At 42.7% G+C, this 23461-nt stretch overlaps 2 protein-coding genes and 1 pseudogene across 2 annotated transcripts; 1 reads left to right on the top strand and 2 right to left on the bottom strand.

Moving 5' to 3' along the window:
* Positions 1 to 680: 680 nt before the first annotated feature.
* Positions 681 to 3950, bottom strand: LOC103680669 (annotated as a pseudogene).
* An 8732-nt stretch (positions 3951 to 12682) lies between these two features.
* On the top strand, positions 12683 to 13764 carry LOC103680670 (olfactory receptor 1509-like). The gene is given in 2 exon segments (XM_008710155.2): positions 12683 to 13127; positions 13130 to 13764. Coding segments are annotated over 2 exon segments (1080 nt in total).
* A 3127-nt stretch (positions 13765 to 16891) lies between these two features.
* LOC103680671 (olfactory receptor 4E1-like) lies at positions 16892 to 17840 on the bottom strand. Its single transcript, XM_040625616.1, is given in 2 exon segments — positions 16892 to 17371; positions 17373 to 17840. Coding segments are annotated over 2 exon segments (948 nt in total).
* Positions 17841 to 23461: the final 5621 nt, after the last annotated feature.

The following is a 23461-nucleotide window of genomic DNA, read 5'->3' as shown; positions in this document are numbered from 1 at the left end:
AAAATGTAGCAGGAAAGAGAACCAGTTAAGAGCAGCTTCCTGAGTCCAGCAGTTCTTTCAGTCATGGTTAACATGGGGCCCAGCGTGGGGGTCCATCTGTCCAGCCTGTCTGTCCATCCTAGATGCATCTGGTATCTGCTCTAACACAGAAAACCTACAGATGTCATCAAGTAGCTCCATCTGAACGGTAACAGGGAAGACAAAAGGAAATCATTCCATGGCTGAGAACAAACAACAAAAACAGAACTACATAGTTTCTTTTCCCCAAATGAAATAAATAGGGAAAGTCCTGTGTAATTCCAAAATCTCCAGGGTAGAAATGGAGCGATCTGAAATGTCAAAGACGTTATTTTGTAAAGAAAGTACACCTCAAAATATTCTAATTGCACGTGTGAACCACGAACTAGTGTCTCATCCCAAGGGTCCTGGGAGGGTGGTAGGGACTGTCCCTGCCTGTCCCAGCATCTTGCTGCGGAGTGACAAGCTGAGCTGGGGATGGGAAGACACTGCCGAACCAGGTTTTGTTGTCTGAGGTTTTGTTCAGGTGTGACTTCTGTCTTTTAGGAGTTTTGAGGCCACCTCAGTTGTGTGTTTTCAGTGCTGAGGTGAAGTTCAATGGAAGGACCCTCTACCCACCGAGACAACGTGCTCCGAGTGTCAGTGGGAGGTGCTGTCTCCTTTTGGCACCACGGAGTTGAATATTAAAGTAAGAAAAGCTGCCCTGGTCGCTGGTTTTGGACACCTTTCTCCCTGCCGGCTGCCACACGCAGGGTGATGATGATGTTGTCACCGCCGTCTTCCCTCTGGACCTGCTTCAACTCCTGCTGTTCCGTCTTGTCACCATTCTGGCGCTTTGTGGGCAGGGAGGTCAACACCGATGCACGTGTTGCCATTGTGTCCAGAGGACTCGCCACATTGTTCACCTGGTTACGGCCAGTGGCAGGGATTGGCATCAGGCAAGTCCCGTTTCGTGGGACAGTTTTTGTTGGTTGCTGGTGCTGACTTAGAGGTGCCTGCTGCACTGTGGTGACCATGTGGACAGGGGTGGTCTGTGGCTCCTGAATGATCCAGCCGGCAGCGCCTGCTGTGGCATGGGTAATGGCAGGAATAGTTTCCCCTTTCACTTTTACTTCTTTGTGATTGCCATTGTCTTGCAGCTCTGCCTTAGGAGGGGCCAGCACGGCCGCCTGAGTGACCAGAGCCTGGATGGCAACAGTGTACGTGCTTCCCGGGGCCAGGCCTGCCATGCTGGTGACAGACACTGTGGGGATCTGGTGGGCGACGTGCGCCATCTGCACTACAGGCTGCTGGGAGGTTGAGGTGGTCACAGGAGCAGCGACCGTGTAGGTGATGGGATCGATCGATCGTCAGTGGCAGCTGCCACTGCCCGGCCATTAAAATGGGCTGACAAGGCAGAGGGGAGCCTGGTGCACGCTGGGCAAACTGTGCCTCCTGGATGATGGCCAGTTTGGGCTGTGAGGCACTGGGCTCAGGCTCCAGGGGGGCCAGTGAAACTTCCCTTGACAGGCTCTTGGGGGTCTGGGCACCACTGACGAGTGCAGACAGCATTCCAGCGTGATTGGGAGAGGCTGGGCCACTTCTGGAGAAGAGGGGTCCCAGAGGGTTTCTAAAGCAAGGCATGCCCATGGACCATCTTTTCCTAAAAGCCTGCTCTATGAATTTGCTTTCAGAGGCAGGATCTATCCTCCAGAATAAGCCCTTTTGCCTGGTTCTTCCAGGGAACGTGGTACTATGATGAAATAAGGATTCAGAGAGAGATTGTGGCGAATTAGATTCGGCCAGCTCTTGTCCACTGTCTTGTAGTGGTAATTTTTAGTGATGTGAGTATAAATTCCATTTAGGGTAAGTTGCTTCTCAGGAGCCATCATAGTTTTCTGTCCTATGAATTCTGCATAGGAATAAGGTGGCTTTAAATCATTCTTGGGGCTGTCTGCACCAGAAGCTTCCTTTTCATTTTCTGGCTACCAGTTGTCGGCCATTCACTTGAGGTCAGCTGGTATCGCTCTGCTCCCCGGGGGCTGGATAGGCAGGAGTTGGCAGCACTGGGTTCCAGTGGGAGAGGGAGGGGGGTTATGAGGGAAGGGGGCCATGGCATTTGGAATGTGGATGGTCAGGGCTGAGATGTGGGCCTACACAGGCTTTACCCGGGACCGGGAGCCTCCTACTTCTCCGTCTTCTCACTGGACAGGGTAGTGAACGGGATCCTGAGATTTGTGCTCGGGAACCTGGAGGTGCACACGCGCGGCCGTTATCCGGTGGTGCCCTGCGCCTCTGGAACACGGCGTCCACCAACAGGGCAAACATCCGTTCTCACCGGGGCAGCGCAGGTAGAAGTCGCTGCTGGCATCAGGCCTGGGCTGGCCTGGAACGCTCTGGGGCGCCCAGCCATGGCCACCGCTGCCACTGCCCAGTGGGGGTGGAGGGAGGGAGGGCGTGAAGATCTCGAGGTGCTCCGCGAGATGAAGCTCAAGGGCAGGTGCTCACGTCAACCGAGGCCTGCAAGGAGTTGTGCGGGCTGGTCACCCAGCGCGTCTTCCTCAGGTACTCCAACACCTCCCGGCCCTCCAGGCGCGCCGTGGCCCAGCGGCCCCATGGGGACCCGCCACCTGCGCCCGGGCCGCCCCCTGGTGCCACGGCCTGCGGGAGGCCGGCCTAGCGCCCTGGGCCCATGAGAGCCAGGCCATCCCTGTCGCCGTCACCGCAGCCATGGTGCTGAGGGTCAGGTGAGGCCGCTGGCCGGGGAGCTCCAAGCCTGGGATATACTGTTTTTATTGCTCACTTGGTCTTTTCCCTTGTTACAGGTCTGTTCAGATTATCTGTTTCCACTTGAGTCAGGTTTGGTAGTTTGTGTCTTCTTAGAAATATGTCCATTTCATAGAGGTGACCTACTTTGCTGGCTGTTCATAGCATTCCCTTATAATCCTTTTTATTTTTGTAAGGTGGGTAGTAATGCTCCCATTCCAAAATTTAATCATTTTAATGTTCTCTCTCTTCCTTCTTGGTCAGTCTAGTGAAAGGTTTGTCATTTTTGTTGATTTTTACAAAGAACCAACTTTTGGTTTTGTTTGCTCATCTCTCTTGTTTTATACTATTTCATTTATGTTTACTCTGTTATTTCCTTCCTTATGCTTGTTTTCTCCCCCTTATGCTTGTTTTAACATTAGTTTGCTTTTTTTTTTTTTAGATTTTTTATTTATTTGTTTGACAGAGATAGACAGCCAGCGAGAGAGGGAACACAAGCAGGGGGAGTGGGAGAGGAAGAAGCAGGCTCCCCGTGAAGGAGCCTGATGTGGGTCTGGATCCCGGAACGCTGGGATCACGCCCTGAGCCGAAGACAGACGCTTAATGACTGCGCCACCCAGGCGCCCCTAGTTTGCTCTTTTTACTTTACTCTTCCTATACTGGAAAGTTAGGTTCTTGACTGGAGATTTTTTTTAATACATCTGTAACTATATAAACACATAGGTAACTATAAACACTATGGTGTTTGTTTACAGAGAGAAATTTGATGAGATGTACATAGACCATTTCATAGAGTCTGTTGAGTGTATTCCAAGGCATTCTGGCTGGCTACTACCCATGAAATCAACAACATCTCCCTCTTCCTCCTTTCTTTTTCCTTCCCCTCCATATCTGAATTCCTTTTTCTCCATTCATAAATGCGAGACTGTTTTTCATGATTTGGAGCCTGTAGCATCTATCATGGCTATAGTCTGCCATATGTTTACTCTCCTGCAAGGATGGAACTCCGCCAGGGCCTGGGACATTTGCTGCCTCCATATCTTTTTCTCCTCAATATCATCAAACCTCACGGTCTCTTCATCTTCACTGCAGAGGTGGATACATGTTGTATCATGTATCGCTATGTCATTCCTTTTTGTTACTGAACAATATTCCACTTTATGGACATACCACTTTGGTTTAACCATTTGTCAATGGATAGACATGTTGGTTTTTTCCACTTTTTGGATCGTATGAATTATGCTGCCATGAATATGTACAAATTTTTGTGTGGACATATACTTTCCTTTTTCTTTGAGAGAGAGAGTATGAGTGGGGGGGAGAGGCAGAGAGGGTAAGGAAGAATCTTTTTTTAATTATTTTTATTTTTAAATTTTATTTTATTTTATAAATAAATTTCTATTATATTTATAGTTTATCAATTAATGAACATATAGTGTAATGCGGGAGGCCAAGCTAGTGCCCTGGAGCGCGGGGCCTGGTGCCCTAGGCCCATGAGAGCCAGGCCGTCCCTGACGCCCCCACCACAGCCATGGTGCTGAGGGTCAGGTGAGGCCCTGGCCAGGGAGCTCCAAGCCTGGGATATACTCTTTTTATTGCTCACTTGATCTTTTCCCTTGTTACAGGTCTGTTCAGATTATCTGTTTCCACTTGAGTCAGGTTTGGTAGTTTGTGTCTTCTTAGAAATATGTCCATTTCATAGAGGTGACCTACTTTGCTGGCTGTTCATAACATTCCCTTATAATCCTTTTTATTTTTGTAAGGTGGGCAGTAATGCTCCCATTCCAAAATTTAATCATTTTAACGTTCTCTCTCTTCCTTCTTGGTCAGTCTAGTGAAAGGTTTGTCATTTTTGTTGATTTTTACAAAGAACCAACTTTTGGTTTTGTTTGCTCATCTCTTTTGTTTTATACTATTTCACTTATGTTTACTCTGTTATTTCCTTCCTTATGCTTGTTTTCGCCCCCTTATGCTTGTTTTAACTTTAGTTTGCTCTTTTTTTTAAGATTATTTATTTATTTATTTGACAGACATAGACAGCCGGCGAGAGAGGGAACACAAGCAGGGGGAGTGGGAGAGGAAGAAGCAGGCTCCCAGTGAAGGAGCCCGATGTGGGACTCGATCCCGGAATGCCGGGATCAGGCCCTGAGCTGAAGACAGATGCCTAATGACTGCGCTACCAGGCGCCCCTAGTTTGCTCTTTTTACTTCACTCTTCCTGTACTGGAAAGTTAGGTTCTTGACTCGAGATTTTTTTTTAATACATCTGTAACTATATAAACACATCTGTAACTATAAACACTATAGGTGTTTGTTTACAGAGAGAAATTTGATGAGATGTACATAGACCATTTCGTAGATTCTGTTGAGTGTATTCCAAGGCATTCTGGCTGGCTACTCCCCATGAAATCATCAACATCTCCCTCTTCCTCCTTTCTTTTACCTTCCCCTCCATATCTGAATTCCTTTTTCTCCATTCATAAATGCGAGACTGTTTTTCATGATTTGGAGCATGTAACATCTATCATGGCTATAGTCTGCCGTATGTTTACTCTTCTGCAACGATGGAACTCCGCCAGGGCCTGGGACACTTGCTGTCTCCATATCGTTTTCTCCTCAATATCATCAAACCTCACGGTCTCTTCATCTTCACTGCAGAGGTGGATACATGTTGTATCATGTGTCGCTATCTCATTCCTTTGTATTACTGAACAGTATCCCACTTTATGGACATGCCACTTTGGTTTAACCATTTGTCAATGGATAGACTTGTTGGTTTTTTCCACTTTTTGGATCGTATGAATTATGCTGCCACGAATATGTACAAATTTTTGTGTGGACATATACTTTCCTTTTTCTTTGAGAGAGAGAGTGTGAGTCGGGGGGGAGAGGCTGAGAGAGAGGGTAAGGAAGAATCTTTTTTTTAATTATTTTTATTTTTAAATTTTATTTTATTTATTTTATAAATTAATTTATATTATATTTATAGTTTATCAATTAATGAACATATAGTGTAATATTAGTTTCAGAGGTAGAGTTTAGTGATTCATCAGTTGCATACAACACCCAGTGCTCATTCCATCAAGTACCCTCCTTAATGCCCATCACCAGTTACCCCATCCCCCCACTGACCCTCGGTTTGCTTCCTATAGTTAAAAGTTTCTTTGGTTTGTCTCCCTCTCTGATTTCATGTTATTTTATTTTTCCTTTCCTTCCTCTATGATCTTCTGTTTTGTTTCTTGAATTCCACATATGAGTGAACTCATAGAATTGTCTTTCTGTGATTGACTTATTTCACTTAGCCTAATACCCTCTAGTTCCATCCACGTCATTGCAAATGGTGCAATTTTGTTTTCTTTCACGACTGAATAACATTCCATTGCATATCTACACCACATATTTTTTTAAATTTTATTTTCTGAAGATTTCATTTATTTAAAAGAGAGAGAGAACGAGTGGAGGGAGGGGCAGAAGGAGAAGGAGAAGCAGACTCACTGCTGAGCAGGGAGCCTGATGTGGGGCTTCATCCCCGCCCTGGACCCTGGGATCATGACCTGAACCCAAGGCAGACACCTAACCGACTGAGCCACCCAAGCACCCAGTACCACATCTTTATGCATTCATTTGTTAATGGACATCTGGGCTCTCTCCATAGTTTGGCTGTTGTGGACATTGCTGCTATAAACATTGGGGTGCAGGTGCTCCTTCGGATCAGTATATTTGTATCCTCTGGGTAAATATCTAGTAGTGCAATTGGTGGGTTGTAGGGTAGGTCTATTTTTAACTTTTTGAGGAACCTCCATATTGTTTTCCAGAGTGGCTGTATGGGAAAGAATCTTAAGCATGCTCCATTCTCAGTGCAGAGCCTGATGTGGGGCTGGATCTCAAAACCCTGAGGTCAGGACCTGAGCCAAAATCAAGAGTTTGATGCTGAACAGACTGAGCCACCCAGGCGGTCTGAACATATGTTTTCAGCTCTCTTCAGTATAGGAGTGGCTCTGCTGGATTACGATAACTTGTGTCTTTAACATTTTGAAGAGCTGCCTTTTTTTTTTTTTTGCCAAAATGCCTGCATCATTTTATCTTCCTACCAATAATTATTGAGGGTTCTAATTTCTCCACATCTTTTCTGACACTTGTCATTTTCTGTCTTTTTTATTACAGTTATCCTAGAGCATGTGAAGTGGTATCTTGTGGCTTTGTTTGCATTTCCCTGAAGGCTACTAATGTTGAAAAGTTTTTCATGGGTTTACTGGCCATTTGTCTATCTTCTTCAGAACAATGTCTATTAGAGTCCTTTGCCTATTCTTAAGTTGGGTTGTCTTTTTATTGAGTTGTAAGTGTTCTTTACCTATTTTGGGAACAAGGTAGACCATATACATTTAATGTGATTATCGATGGGGTTTGGTTTAAAACTACCATTTTGCTATTTGTTTTCTATTCTCATTTTCTTTTATGTTTCTATTTATCATTTGGATTCACTGGGCTTTTTTTTATTATTTTTTATAATATTTTTTATTATGTTATGTTAGTCACCATACAGTACCTCCCTAGTTTTTGATGTACTGTTCTATGATTCATTACTTGCGTATAACACCCAGCGCACCATGCAATACGTGCCATCCTTAATACCCATCACCGACTGGCCTGTCACTGAGCTTTTAAAGAAAATGTTTTATTTCATCTCCAGTATTACCTTATTAGCCATGTCACTTTATTTTAACTGTTTGTCAAGCATTTAGAGAATACATCTTTAATGCAGTACATCGTCAAATAATGTTATACCACTGCCTGCATAATATAGGAATCTTTCCAACTTCCGTCTTCTTCTTTCTAGTCTTTTGGTTGTTATTTTCATATGTTTTATTCCTGCATGTTGTTAGTTCCACAATACATTACTATTGTTTTTGATTTAGGTAGTCACAGATGCTTTTGGGAGATTGAAAACCCACTGGTACAAACATCTTGATATTTTTGCCTTATGTAAAGAGGTTATCTTATGTGGACAATCTGTTAAGAACGGATTGTAATTTCTGGCTTTGAATTTTCCTGAAACAGTAGAAAAGACAAATGAGGAGGTGTTGAGTCAGATATTTCTGGAAACTTATTGAGTTTCAGGCTGCCTGTTGGGCATTTTGGGAGCCTGTGGATTGATAGCAATTCATTTAGGATTCATGGGTGAGGTTTCATTTGTAAGTGGACTTCAGCTCTCTGGTGGATGTTGCAGTGGTTAGTACAGTGGCAGAACAAACTGATGTCCTGCTAATTGCCAAAGGTTTGGAAATCTATCTATATTTGGAGGCTGCTGGTTTTATTGTCTACTTATTAAATTGCTAAATGACAGAGATTAATAACAGGAAATTCATTTAAATGGAAAACTCATAATAGTACCCCTGAGTATTCATTGATGACAAATTCCATTCTAGTCATCCAGTGATCACTTCAAAATCCTGTGTCAGGCAGAGGCAGATAAAAATCCCAAAGCTTTCAAGACTGCAATTTACCCTGTGTAAATTGTGTGCTCTAGGATTTTCCATCCTGGGCTTCTGTAACAGGGTATTAGAGGACAGTTGAATCAGGAGGAGGTACAAGAGTAAGTGTTTGATGTCAGTGGGAAGTCTCTTTTAAACAAGCAAGATAAGTCTGTGAGGTAATGTGACTGATTTTACATTGGAGAATATTGCTTTGGCCTTTAAAAGAGAATCAGAGTTTAATAGAGTTAGCGGGTTGATCGATTTGGTTTGATGACACTGAGTTTTCCTATCCTCTTCCTGCCTCCCCTTTATAAAGTAATAATGACTACTGTTGCTTATTTAAGGTAGATATTGAGGGAGGGAGAGAGAGTACTTGAAGGAATTGGCTCATGAGATTTGGGGCCTGGCCAATCTGATGTCTGCAGAGCAGGCCAGCAGGCTGGATGTTGGCCAGAGTCAGTCTTGCAGTCTTGAGTCTGGAAACAGGATTCCAGACAATTGTTACTGTCTCCTCTGTGAAGCTATTGTGGGGATTGCAGAGAGCTTGGGTGAAAGGTGAAAGGTGAAAGGAAAAGGCAAAGGGCAGAAAGGGACGGGTTTCAGGGTCTTTCAGTGCTTTATGAAGGATTTCAGTATACAAAACACACACTAATATACCCGATATGGGTATCTAGTGGGGATTCTGGTCCTTTTAATTCAATTACTCCTTAGTAGATAAGATTTCTGCTGATTTCCTTAAAAACCTGGGATCAAAGTTTTTAAAATAATTTTTTATTATATTATGTTGGTCACTATACAGTACATCCCTAGCTTTTGATGTAAAGTTCCATGATTCATTACTTGCGTATAACACCCAGTGCACCATGCAATACGTGCCCTCCTTAATACCTATCACCAGATCAAATTCTTACCTGCTTTCCAGATTGTGAAAATAAAGTCAAGTGATCTGCACAAAATGTACCCACAGTTATGATAGATCAGTTGGTTAAAGGGATAAAAAAGAGCAGGATCCAAATGTTTTTAAGATTAGTACTAGACCTCTTTCTTTCTTTTTTCTTTCTTTCTTTCTTTCTTTCTTTCTTTCTTTCTTTCTTTCTTTCTTCTTTCTTTCTTTCTTTCCTTTCTCTCTCTCTCTCTTTCTCTCGTTAAAGGGATAAAAAAGAGCAGGATCCAAATGTTTTTAAGATTAGTACTAGACCTATTTGCTTACTTACTTACTTACATACTTACTTATTTGGCTTCACGCCCAAGGTGGGGCTTGAAGTCGGGACTCTGAGATCAAGAGTGGCATGCTCTACTGACTGAGCCAGCCAGGTGCCCCAGAATCCAAATTTTCAGATACATTGCCTGACAAAATAGGTCCTCACTCAGTAATGTTCATTAGTTCAACAGAACAACAATAGAACCGAAGACTGGCTTTACTTGGCACAGCTTCTCAAAAAATTTTATATTTTCTTTTTTCCTCCATCTTTCTTGAGGTGTAATCAACAGACAAATAAAGATTGAATGTATTTAAGGTGGCCATGTGATTTGATAAAGATGTACATTGTGACATGATTACCATGATAAACACACTTTTCTACTTTCCTTGATGCAAAATTTTAAGCTTCAAGTTAGTATTCGCTTATATCTCTTAATGTATGCTATTTATTTGTATTAATTAAAAATGAGTATTTTCCTTATATACAAAATATTTTTTGAGTAAATGAATGGCTTTTGATGAACAGATTTTGGAACCTGTTCAAAGATAGTTCTAATAGTGCCCATAATAATTACTGATCAAAGCGGAAAGGGCAAGTAGGCTTAGTACTCTACCTTACTTGGCTAGAAGAAGGCAGAAATATTGAAAAGGACAAACGAAAAATTAACAGAGAAGGAAGGAGTTTGAAAAAAATCCAGAGACCAAATTAAAAGGGTGAAACTACTTTTTTCTAAAGACTTTATTTGTTCATTTGACAGAGAGAGAGAGAAAGAGAGAGAACACAAAAAGAGGGAACTGCAGAGGGAGAAGCAGGCACCCCGCTGAGCAGGGAGCCTGACTTGGGGCCCCATCCCAGGACCCAGGGACCACGACCTGAGCTGAAGGCAGATGCTCAGCTGATTGAGCCACCCAGGCGTCTGCCCTAAGAGTGAAATTATTTTAACAGAAAACCAGGTACTAATGTCATAGTGTTTTAAAACATTTTGCTTTCTCTCTGTTTCATTTCAGAAGGGATTATGGAAGTAGTGGAAGAAAGAACATGATAACAGTTAGCTACATCACCCCTGTGTCACTGAAGAACATTGGTGAGTTTTACCACCTCTTCACTTGCATTGCCTGCCATGCCTTCTGTGGGGTATGTACCCGTATGCATATGTGTTCATGGTCCTGAGCAAGACCCATTCTCAAACACTTGTCTGTTATGTTGCGCAAGTGTGTAGTATTTATTCATTTAGTAGAAGGCCTTTTAACTTACGAGAATTATTTTAACCTCTTTGCTGTCTCAGGACTCAGTATACTTTTTCAATGTGTTGCTTTCTGCACAGGCACCCCTGCACCCCTAAGAAACCACAAATACACACACCCTCTATGATTCCTCAAAATGTCTAGGATTATGCCTTGCCACCTTTTAGATTTTGCCACAGCACCTGTTCCTTCTCTCTAGTCATCAAAAAAGTCATAGAATTATGGAGTTTTGAGGTTGGAAGGGATCAATACCATCACTAGCACAGTGCCTGCTAGGCATTCACAAATGTTTGTGGAATGAATGTCGAATGAGATACACTCTTTCAAAGAGAGAAGGAGTCTCTTCTACTGGCAGATGGTCATTCAGTCTTTGCTTGTTTGTGGAAGCAAGGGAGTCTTTACTACCACCAGAGAAAGCCTGTCTTTCCTGAGCTCTGAAAGTCAGCATACAGATTCGATTTGGGCTGTTCTGGAGAAGAAATGGCAGAGTACAGCTGAAGCATGAGAGTTCTGCTCCCCTGGGCTTCCTGATCCAGTGTCACTCTCTGAGACATAACTCACCAGGACCGCATCCTTGGAATATCTGAGGGAGGTGCTTTTGAGTCTTTCTCTGGACACAGAGAAGAGGACACTATTTGGTTCTTACCTTAAAGCATCCTCACCTTTAAAATCCTCAGAGAAGGGGCACCTGGGTGATTCAGTGGGTTAAGCATCTGACTCTTGATCTCAGCTCAGGTCTTGAGCTCAGGGTTGTGAGATTGAGCCCCACATCAGGCTCTGCCCTGGTGTGGAGTCTGCTTAAGATTCTCACTCTCGCTCCCCCTCTGCCCCTCTGTCCCACCACCCTTAGAAAGCAACAACAACAACAACAACAACAACTTAAGAGCCTCAGAGAAGTTTTCTTTCTCCACTTGTTTTGGTTGGCAGCTAGGTAAATAATATCATAATATACTATGAAGAATAAGATCTTTTTTAAAGAAAAGATTTAGTTACTCATGTGAGAGAGAGAGAGAGAGAGAGAGAGAGACATGGGATTGTGTTTGATATCACAACCCTGACATCATGACCTGAGCCAAAACCAAGACTCACACACATGACCAACTGAGCTACCCAGGTGCCCCAGTAGTTATTGCTTTTTAGGAAAATTTCAATGTAATGGACAGAAAGAAGTGTTTTTTTGTTTTTAATATTTCAGTACCATAAAATAGGCATGAAAGAGTAGACATAGGATTTGATTGTATCAGCAAAGTTTTCTTTTCTTTTTCTTTTTTTTAAAAAGAGTTTATTTATTTATTTGATGGAGCCAGCCAGCGAGAGAGGGCACACAAGCAGGGGGAGTGGGAGAGGAAGAAGCAGGCTCCTAGCGGAGGAGCCTGATGTGGGGCTCGATCCCAGAATGCCGGGATCACGCCCTGAGCCAAAGGCAGAGGCTTAACGACTGTGCCACCCAGGCGCCCCCAGCAAAGTTTTCTTGAAGGTGGGGGTAACATGGCAGAAGCAGTAACCAACCTGCTTGGAGAGAGGAGTACGTAGGGGAAAAAGGAGGATTCCAGACTGGAAAAATAAACAGGTATTAGTCTGTTGCAGGCTTTGGATGTACATTTAATTTGATAGGAAGAGTGAAATGGTGAAAGACTTTAGTTGGGAGTCATATTTTGGAAGATTAATTTGGTGTTATCTGTGGGTTAGACCGAAATGAAAAAAGGCAGCCAACTAGTGGCTAAGAGTTTTGGCAACTTGACCTATTCTTGTCAGATTCATGTATCTCATCTGCAAGCCAGGAATAGTAATGCCTATGCCATGGTGCAGTTGTGGTTACTAGAAATGTGTATATAAAATGTTGGGAACAGCTCCTGGTACACAATGGGTGTATTGTAACAGTCGCTATTAGGTTGCTCTTCTATTTTATATGCCCTGATAATAAATAAGCAATTCATAATGGAATGTAGAATCACTTCAGTGAGTTCTAGTCCTGTAATATTAAAGCTAAATTAGCTTTCATGGTCCCCCCCGCCACAAGGTCCTTTGACAATTCATTGGATGCTCTAAATCAAACAAGAGTGATTGAATTTGTCTCCTTGGGACTCACTGAGAGCTGGGTGCTGGAGGCACTATTTTCTGTAGCATTTTCCATCACATATGTACTGACCCTTTTGGGGAACACTCTCATCATAGTTACTATAGTTTTTAGTCTGCATATCCATACCCCCATGTACTTCTTCCTGAGCAATCTGTCCTTTATTGACATCTGCCACTCATCTGTCACTGTGCCCAAGATGCTAGAGGGCTTGCTTTTGGAGAGAAAGATGATTTCCTTTGATAATTGCATCGCACAGCTGTTCTTTCTACATCTGTTTGCTTGTGCTGAGATCTTTCTGCTGACCATCATGGCTTATGATCGTTATGGAGCCATCTGTGCTCTGCTGCACTATCCCAATGTGATGAACATCAGGTCTGTGTACAGCTTGTGTTTGCTCTCTGGTTGGGGGGTTCTGTTCACTCTCTGGTGCAGACCTTCCTGACCATTCGTCTACCTTACTGCAGCCACAACATTATTGATAGCTACTTCTGCGACGTGCCCCCTGTCATCAAGCTGGCATGCACAGATGCGTACCTCACAGGAATGCTCATTGTGTCTAACAGTGGAACCGTCTCCCTCACCTGTTTCCCGGCTTTGGTCACCTCTTACACGGTCATCCTGGTTTCTCTTCGAAAACAGTCAGCTGAGGGGCGCCGGAAAGCCCTGCCTACCTGCTCAGCCCACTTCATGGTGGTTGGCTTCTTCTTCGGACCATGTATCTTCCTCTACCCTTGGGCAGACACCAGCTTCTGCATGGACAAGGTGGTGTCCGTCTTCTACACGGTGGTCACCCCTCAGCTAAATCCCTTCATTTACACCTTGAGGAATGAGGAGGTAAAAAGTGCCATCAAACATCTCAGACAGGAACAGGTTTTTTTCATGAAGTCAGGCACACAATGGATTTGGAGTCACAAGTATAATTATGGCCATATCTTTAACAAGACAGTGGAAGTAAAAAAACAGAATCAGATCAAATGGCACAGAGCAGAACTTCTTTTTTAAAGGGAAGGACTTATTAACTTTTACTTACATAAAGGAAACGATCATGGTGGAACCTAAAGGAAAAAGAATCTGGGGCTTCCTCGGTGGCTCACTCGGTTAAGTGTCTGCCTTCGGTTCAGGTCATGATCCCGGAGTCCTAGGATGGAGCCTGGAGTGCAGCTCCCTGCTCAGACGGGACTCTGCTTCTCCCTCTGCCTCTCACCCCACTCGTGCTCTCTCACTCTCTCTCCCTCTCAAATAAATAAATAAAATCTGAAAAAAAAAGAATCTGGAAAACTTGAAAGAAGGCTTCTGGTTTCACTAGTAAAAGATCACAATTTGGGGCATGGACTGAGTTTCAGGAACAGGTACACTTGTGAGATAACTTATTTTCTTGATTTGTGGATTCTGTGGGTTATTGCCTCTGGGAAGTGATATCACACTTAGGTTCTATAAATTAAAGTGGTTTTAATTTTACCTTTTAATGTAGATTCAAGGTGTTTATTTAAGCCATCAATGATTTGTAGTGAATTAAACTTACTTTGAACGTGATTCCTCATTCCTGCAACTATTTTGTATTTTTCATAATACTTTGATAAAATCAAGGTGGAAATGTATAAAGAACTTACTGTAAAATAAAGTTTATTGGTGTAGAATTTAGTTCCATAAAATGCATGCATTTTAATTGGACAGTTTGAGAAATTTTGACAAAGGTATATATACACCCACGTAACCATGTCTCCAGTCAAGATATAGGGCATTTCCATCACCCAGAGAGTTTCTTCAGTCCCTTCCCAGCCAATCCCTCTATCTCCACCCAAGCATGCAAGCATCTGATTTTTGTCGCTATGAATTAGATGTGTCTTTCCTAGAGCTTCATATACATTGAATCATACAGTACGAACTTTCCTGTGCCTGACTTCTTTAGCTCTGCATGCTGTTTCTGAGATTAACCTACGTCTTTTGTGGGTATTAGCAGTTTGTTTTTTCTTATTGTTGAATAATATCTCATGGTATGGGTATGCCACAGTTGTTTATTCAGTCATTTACTGATGGACATTTGGGTGTTTTCAGTTTTTGGCAGTTGTGAATAAAGTAGATATAAATGTTTACTTACAGGTTATTTTGGCCACAGGTCTTCATTTCTCCTGGGTAAATACCTAGGAGTAGAATTCTTGGATCATATAGTAAGTGTATGTTCAGCTCGTAAGAAACTAGAAGGCTGTTTTTCCAAGTGGTTGTATGATTTTTTGAAGTTGTTTATCTTTAAATAAACTCTACCCCTGCTGTGGGGCTCGAACTCATGACCCTGAGATGAAGAGTCTCACGCTCCACTGACTGAGCCAGCCAGGTGCCCCCAAAGTGGTTGTATGATTTTATGTTCTCATCAGAAGTCGAAGAGTTTAACATCCAATAACTGTTATTGTCAATATTTAATTTTAGGCCTGAAATTCCTGTGGTTTACTCTGCATTTTCCTAATTACTGATGATGCTGAGAATCTTTTAATCTGCTTATTATCCTTTCCTATATCTTGTGTTGTGATGTGTCTGTTCAAATATTTTGCTAATTTATTATGATTAGTTTTTTCTTCTTGTCACTATGTTATAAGAGTAAACAAAGTATTCTTTGTATATTCTGGATGCAAGATCTTTGTTGGATATATGTCTTGGTAATATTTTTTCTCATGCTGTGGCTTGCAGTTTTATTTTCTGAATGATATATTTTGAAGAGCAGAAGTTTATATTTGGATTGTCTTATTTATCATTCTTTTACTTTTAAGATTGATGCCTTTTGTGTCCTAAGAAATCTTCACCTCCCCCAAAGTCTCGAAGATTTTCTCCTAGTTTCTTTTAGAAATTTTACAGTTCAGCTTTAAATTTTAGGTTTGTGATCCATTTTAAGTTTCCTTTGATACATGGCGTGAGATGAGGGTTGAGATTAATTTTTCCCATCTACCTAGATGATCCAGTACCATTTAAAAATACTTTCTTCCCCCTTGCCTTGTCTTGGCACCATTTTGAAAGTTGGTTGACCCTTGAGAAGACATGAAAGTATTCTTTTGACCTCTTCACCATCATCTCTCACCATTCTCTGCCTTAGGGTCTAAGCTGTAACCACACTACCCTTTCTTTGCTTGGACCAAGCCAGGGTCTTTCCCAACACCTGCCATTTCCTCTGCCTAGAATGTTCATCACCTGTCTTTTTTCATGCAGGCCTCCTCTTTATCTTTCCGATCTTAGCTTCTATGTCATTTGTCAAAGAGACCTTCTTTGCCTCACCACTCTGAAGACAGTCTTTTCTGAAACTCTCTATCAACATTCAGTGTGTTTTTTTTTTACAGGATTTGTTATGATCTGTAATTAAATGTATTTGTTTATATTTTTGTTTCCTATTTTCACTAGACTCTAAACTACATAAAGGAGGGACTAGTGTGTGTGTGTGTGTGTGTGTGTGTGTGTGTGTGTTATTGTAAACCTGGTCCTTAGCACATAACAGGTGCTTGGTAAAAATTTGTCAAATGAATGAATAGTAAGATATCCCCATTTCATTGCTCTGATGGCAGATTTTTCCTGGCCACTTGAGGATATCAGTACCTTCAGTGACTCAAAGTCTTCTTTCTACATCACTGAAGTCGTAAGCAAACTCACTTGGTCTGAGTCACCGGTGTTTGCTGAGCCGTTTAGGCAAGCATCTGAGTGAATGATGTAGTCAAGTGCTGCCCAGCAATCTAAAGGTTCATTTCAACATTAGTTACCACCCTAAGACAACAGCCCGGAGAGGCGACATGGTGTAGTGAAAATAGCATGAGTTTGTGTTGATGCACTTGGCTTAATAGCCTGCTTCCAGCATTTCCTAGATGGGTGACCTTGGGCATACCGTTGGCTCTCTCTGAGCTTTCGTTCCATCATTGTAAACAAACATAAAACCTACCTCTCAAGTGGCTGTGGGCATGGAGTAAATATAGAGTGCCTAGAACAATTTCCAGCATATGGAAGATCCTGAAAATCACAGCTACTGGTATGATTGTCAAATATTGGACTGAAGAGAATTCATAAGTCGTAAAGCCCGATAAATGTTAGGTGACATATTCTTTGCAAGGCATTTCTTGGATGTGGAGCACCAGGCCTCTTAAGAGCCTAGACATTGTCATTTTTTCCCTCTCCCCTCCAACCTCCCCATGAACTTGTTCAAGGCATTCTTCGTGTCTTCATTCCTGAGAGTATAGGTGATGGGGTTCTGCAGAGGGGTCACTGCGGTGAAGAACACAGACACCACCTTGTCCTCCAGGAGGCTGGTGGATGGACGGGAATAGATGAAGATGCAGTGCCCCAGGAAGAGTGTGACGACAGTGAGGTGTGCTGCACAGGTGGATAAGGCCTTCCGCCTGCCTTCAGAGATCTGTTGCCTCAGGCTCACCAGGATGACCGCATAGGACACCACGAGGACCACAAAACAGACCACAGAGATCAGCCCGCTGTTGGAGACAATGAGGATTTCAATGATGTGGGTGTCCATGCAGGCCAGTTTGATCACCTGAGGCACATCCCAGAAGAAGCTGTCAATCTCATCAGGACCACAGTGGGGCAGCTTGATGGTGAGGGAGGTCAGCGATATGGAGTGGATGGTGTCCCCCCGTCCAGAGGGCCACAGCCAGCAGCACACATACTTTCCAGTTCATCACTGTCCTGTACTGCAGGGGTTTGCAAATGGCCACGTACCAATCGTAGGCCATGACTGTGAGGAGAAAGATCTCAGTGCAGGCAAAGAGGTGCAGGAAGAACATCTGGGTGACACAGGCCTCAAAGGAGATGAGCTTCTCTTCTGACCACATATCTCTGAGCATCTTGGGGACAGTGACCGTGGAGTGGCAGACATCAATAAAAGATAGGTTACTGAGGAAGAAATACATAGGGGTATGGAGCCGGTGGTCATAGATAATAGTTATGACAATGAGGATGTTCCCAATCAGTGTCAGGACATAGGAAGTGAGGAACAGGGCAAACACAATCATCCGCACCTTCTGATTGACAGACAAGCCTCTAAGCCGAATGTATGTCATGGAAGTGGTTTGATTGAGTAGGTCTGCCTCTTCCATTCTCTTTGTTGGACACTCTGCAAAGAACTAGGAAAAAAAAAATAACACTTAGCATCTGTATCAATCATCTGGTCACTTAATGTCTTCTGTGTTTGCTTTTCCCTCCATCTGGAGTTTATGGTCCAGTATCTTATTTTAAAAACCCCATTCAGCATCTTCAATCATGCTGCATACACAGTAGGCACCACAGAGACGTTTTTGGGAAAATAGTGCAGAGAATCATGATTCACCAAGAGATATAGGCAGCCTTGGAGAGCGGAGGGCTTATATTTACTCATAAATCTTTAGCAGGGAAGAAACCAGGATTTTTCTATCCCCAGCCAGTAACATGTTCAAAGTTGTACACAGCCTGGCCTTGAGCATGGTTTTCTCTATTGCCTGTTGACTACATTTGTCACTCGTCCAAAGGACTTCCACCCCTGCTCGCTCTGCCGTGACGCCCTGGGACTGTTATGGCAGTGACCTGGTCTGTGGCCGGTAGACGCTTTTCCCCAGTCGGCTGGACAACGGGCAGTGTGGTTGGGGTGTCTTAGAAAGAGCTGAGAGTTTTCCTCATTTCTTTCTTTCCTCCCCTCCCCCTCCCCTCCTCTTTTTGTTTGTTTGTTTGTTTCTTGTTTTCATTTTATAGATAGAGAAAATGAGGCAGAGAGAGGTAAAGCAACGGGCTTAAGTTCACAGAGCTTAAGTTCACAGCTGTGTCCAGATCACAGGCCTCCTGAGTCCTGACCCAGGCTCTCTATGCCACCACTCTGACCTGAATCATTTATGTGATGGTTGGCATAATTAGGGTGCTAAGTGGAATGCGTCTTGGTGAGCTGCCTCTTCCTCTGCTAGGTGCACCCCACCAGCCTGGTTGGGCATCTGTGGGGAGTCTCTCTTCTCTCGCTTGTCTTCATGTCACAGCCTGGATGCACAGTCTTCCAGGGGTGCCCACCCATGCATGCTGCTCTCTTGGTTCCTGGGATCCGCTCATCCTGTGCTATCTTCTTCCCATCACTGATCACTACTGGAGTGTTCCCTCATTCCTCAAGGGCAGGCTCTCTGCCAGACAAAAGAATCAGCTCAACATTGGTTATGAAAAAGGACTAGAGAACTCTTTATCTTCTGCCTCTACTTATCTTTTCCATCTCCAGTATTTCCTATTTCTCATCGTGCTGGTCTTCTGCAGACAGTGGCCCTTTTGATAGTCTATATCAATAGAGGGAAGATTAAGGTAGTGTCAAATTAGGAAACTAGCAAAGTAGAGTCATGGGAAAAGAAGGTATTTCTGGGGCACGAGAAGACTTTTAGTTAACATTTGAATTAAACTCAGAGTGTTTAGAGCTTAGATTAATATTTATTGTAACATCTTAATGTAGTGACGGATTAACTTTACTATTAAGCAGTTTTTCTTAGTGGGGGTGCCTGGGTGGCTCCGTTAGTTAAGCGTCTACCTTCGGCTCAGGTCATGATCCCAGAGTCCCGGGATTGAGTCCAGCATCCATCTCCTGGCTCAAAGGGGAGTCTGCTTCTCCCTCTGACCATCTCCCCTGCCCCCTCTCATGCTCTCTCTCACTCTCTCTCTCAAATAAAGAAACAAAATCTTAAAAAAAAGAGAAATATTTCTTAGTATTCACTTAAAGCTTCTGCTCTAGAAAGCTACTTTATTTCATTGTTTTCTAGATTTATTTATTTTTAGAGAAAGAGAGAGAGTATGTGTGTGTGTTTGTGTGTGAGTGAGGGGGGAGGGGCAGAGGGAAAAGGAGAGAGAGAATCTCAAGCCGACTCCACACCTAGCACAGAGCCTGCTAGGGGGCTTGAACCCACAGCCGTGTTTTCATACTTGAGCCGAAACCGAGATTTAGATGCTCAACCAGCTTAGCCATTCAGGTGTCCCCAGAAAGCTATTTTATAAGTTGAATGATTTACATCTGTTCCTTTTTTAATTTACTAATCAACCGAAAGGATGTTGCAAACTTGAAAACTAAAGAACTGAGCAAGAATGGAGCCAGGGGTTTATTTTAAATTAATCTGGAGAATTTCACCCACACAGAGTGTGTGGATGGGGAACTAGGTCTGTAATGAAGACTTGTGTTCCATCATCATCACTTTTTTTTTTATTTCTTTGGAGCTGCAGGAAGAAATGCTTTGAAAAATGGAGATGTGCCCAACTGCAGTAGAAATTTGGTGTCAGTTTATGTTGAGGATATGGTGCACAAAAAGAAAATCGAATGTCTGTGGCATACGCTTCAGAAAAATGTAGGAAAATAATTAGGAACAAAACCAAAGTAAGACAGGGTGTCTGTAAAACTCACCCTGGGTTGTTTCCAGTGCTCCCGGCCCCTCGAAAGAGAACTGAATTGTCACGGTCTGGTAGTTTCCATGTCAAGTTTTGATAGTGAATTATTTTCCAGTGGAAAGAACTAATATTACAGATTTAAAGTTGGGCACATCAGATAACCCTGTTTACCTTGATTTTTCCATAAGCATGGCCAGAGCCCTCAAAGTTCTCCTGGGTCTTGTTCAGTTTTTGGTGATCAGTCATGGTAAATACATTTGGTGATACTTTACCAGAAGTGCTCCAGGGTTTTTGCAAAATTTTACACCTTAGCGCCTATCTTATTGTCATCGTTTTCAGTATGTAGAGCATGTAACTATGCCTTAAGATTTTCTAGAATTGGTTGCCAGTCCACTGGAGATGTGGCATAAGAATGGTATATTTTTTGCACTTTTTCAGATGATATTGACAGCGGAATGATTCAAAGTCTCTATCGACCACTTTTACAGGCCATGCTAGCTTACCAGGAGATTTCTAACACAAACTTGTCCTAATTATTCACAACCAGTGTGATGGAGGCATTGTTTCCTTGGCAGCACACTCTCTGGGTGTAAGTTTTATATGGCTAGCTTCAGACGGATTATTCTACTGAGTACTGAAGGGAAATGTGTACAGAAAGAGAGCAGCTGGGGCTGGCAGCTGCAGGGTTGGGTGGTTTTTTGGTTTGTGTGTGTGTGTGTGTGTGTGTGTGTGTGTGTGTGTGTGTGTTTACCTGAATTACATAGGTTTTATCTCCTTGGGACCTTTTAAGCAATGTCATCACCTTACCCTAGTCATAGTTAGAAAAAGTTAATTCTGTGGGGACTAACGTTACAGACTTTGAAATTGTCAGTAGGGGAATTTAAAGGGAAAGCAGGGCTTCCACATCTAAACCTTTAGGATGTGTTTAGACATGATTAAATGAACTACTAGTCTGTGCTAAGTATTAGGTGAGGGGCTTTCATGGTTTCTCATGTAATCCACATACAAACACAGAGATGAGGCACGGGCCATGGAGTTAAGATTTTAATCAGCTCTCTGCCAGAGAGGTCAAGGGTTTGGCCTTGAGGGTCAGGTTGTGTGAGTGCAAATTCTAGATGTGTAAGTTTGAACAAGTTCCTTAACCTTTCTGGGCCTCAGCTTCTCATCCATAAAACATAAATAACAATGGTCATCTGTTTCTTAGAACTCTTGAAATCTTTGCAAATCCTGTGGCACTTAGCGAATATGTTGCTTAAGTTAATGCAGTTACACAATATGCAATTCAAACAAACAAGAAAGCCACCACCCCGTAACAGCCAACTCTTTCGGCATCACTATTCATTGTTTTGTCTACAGTGAAAATCTAGATCCTCTTGCTCTAATGAACCTTGGCTTTCTCTGTTTAGATGTAAGAGCTTGGTAGTTTGAGTTGGAGAAAGAAGAATCTCAAGGGGAAGACTACAGATCATACTTGGGGTTTTTCTTTTCATTTTTACTTATTTAAGTAATCTCTACACCGGACATGGGGCTCGAATTCACCTCGCTGAGATCAAGAGCCACACACTGTTCCAACTGGGCTCGTCAGGTGCTCCTATACTTTGAGTTTGAATTTAAGATTGAAGAGTTCTGTGGATTGGTTAGGATATATGAAATCAAAGGTGTGGAAGGAAGCCTTATAGCTGACTCTTCAGGAAACAGTGTGTAGAAGAGAAGATGGTAATGGGGGAAAGTGTCAGAAATTACCAAAAATTCTTACTCCTAAGGACTTGTGGCTTGGCCTCCTTTTCCCCAGTTTTCTTGTTGCATTTGTTACCATTGATCAGAAGCCAGACTTGAAGGTATTGAAAAACTCAGAGCTTCTAGAACATAGAGATACTGCTACTTGATCCATGTGGGGCTTGTATTATATTGTGATGTTGGCAATTAGGGTATGCCTAAGGAAGAGGGGTATACTGCCCGTACTCATTCTCAAGTAGTTTTGGAATTGAGATCCTTTATCATAGGCATAGTACACCAAGGATAATATAGAAAATGATGTTCAGTTGATTATAGGGCAATTACTATCACCACTGTCACTGATACTATGCAAGGTTGAGAAATTAATTTTTGGCCTAACCTACAGTGTCTGTATTTCCCACTTCTTCTGGGTAGCCCTCTCCCCTGGCCCACTACGTCCCTCTCTGACTGTATACTGAATGTCCCACTCAGGCTTTTTCTCCCAGGAAGTCCCTCATGCTCCAAAAATTGTGTGTTCCCATTTCCTCTGCAGAATAAATGAGAAGAATTATGGACACTGGCATAGCACTTGAGAGCTTGTAAAGCTCTTTCACACTCATTAATTTATTTGATCTTCACAATATCCCTGTGATATTGTGGGGAGCATTATAGAAAAATTAGACTTGGCACTAAGTGATTTTCAGAGTTTATATATCAGGGAAGCAGCTGAACCAGGTCTTCTGCTGCTGCTTCTGATATTTACTCCATTACATCACTTGGATGCTGTATTTCTGAGAGGAGCCACACTTAAAAGAGTTGCTTGTTGAATCACATAGAAATGTTTCATTGGTTTCGGGATAGGTAACTTCTTGGTATTTTTTTTTAAAAAGATTATTTATTTATTTTTTGGAGATAGCATGGTGGGGGGAGGGAGATGGAGAGGGACAAGGAGACTCCTCACAGAGCAGGGAGCCCCCACTCTGGTCTCATCAGGGGGCCAGATCCCAGTACCCTGAGATCATGGCCTGAACAAAATCCGATGCTTAATTGACTGAACCACCAAGGTGCCCCACATTTTCATATTTTTGATCCTCCTGACTGACTCTTTCCTTCTTCCCATTCCATTCTGTCCACTCCAAAAGATCAAAGTGCCATACTCCTCCCTTCTGAAAGGTCACTGACTCTCTGCTAAAAGCAGACAATAAGGGGTTTATAATCTAGGGTGTGTGCAATATCACACTTATTGTAACATGAGATAAAAAGATCCTACATGGAATTTACAATACAGTGAATTAAGGTGACTTGTATTTTAGGAATTTGAGTTGAGATTTCTGTTCCTTATAATTGAAACCATCCTGACTGAGAAAACATTTGATCAGTTTTGACTCACTGGACAATGTTATTGTGAAGAATGCATTGGAGACAGTGAAGAATACTGTTACTGTGGGTTTCATTCTGATTGATAAGAAAGAATTTGTTAATGTCATGTGTGGTGGGCAGAATAATTCCCCCAAAGATGTTGCTTTTGGAATCTGGGGAATCTGTGAAAAGGGACTTTGCAAATGTGATTAGGTTATGGACCTTGAGGTGGGGAGATTCTCCTGGAATATCTGGGTGGGTCCAAAAT

The sequence above is a fragment of the Ursus maritimus genome, unplaced genomic scaffold, assembly GCF_017311325.1.
Source record: "Ursus maritimus isolate PB19 unplaced genomic scaffold, ASM1731132v1 scaffold_9, whole genome shotgun sequence".
In the NCBI taxonomy this organism is placed as follows: domain Eukaryota; kingdom Metazoa; phylum Chordata; class Mammalia; order Carnivora; family Ursidae; genus Ursus; species Ursus maritimus.
Note: the sequence above shows the minus strand (reverse complement) of the source record. Positions and strands in the feature narration are given on the sequence as shown.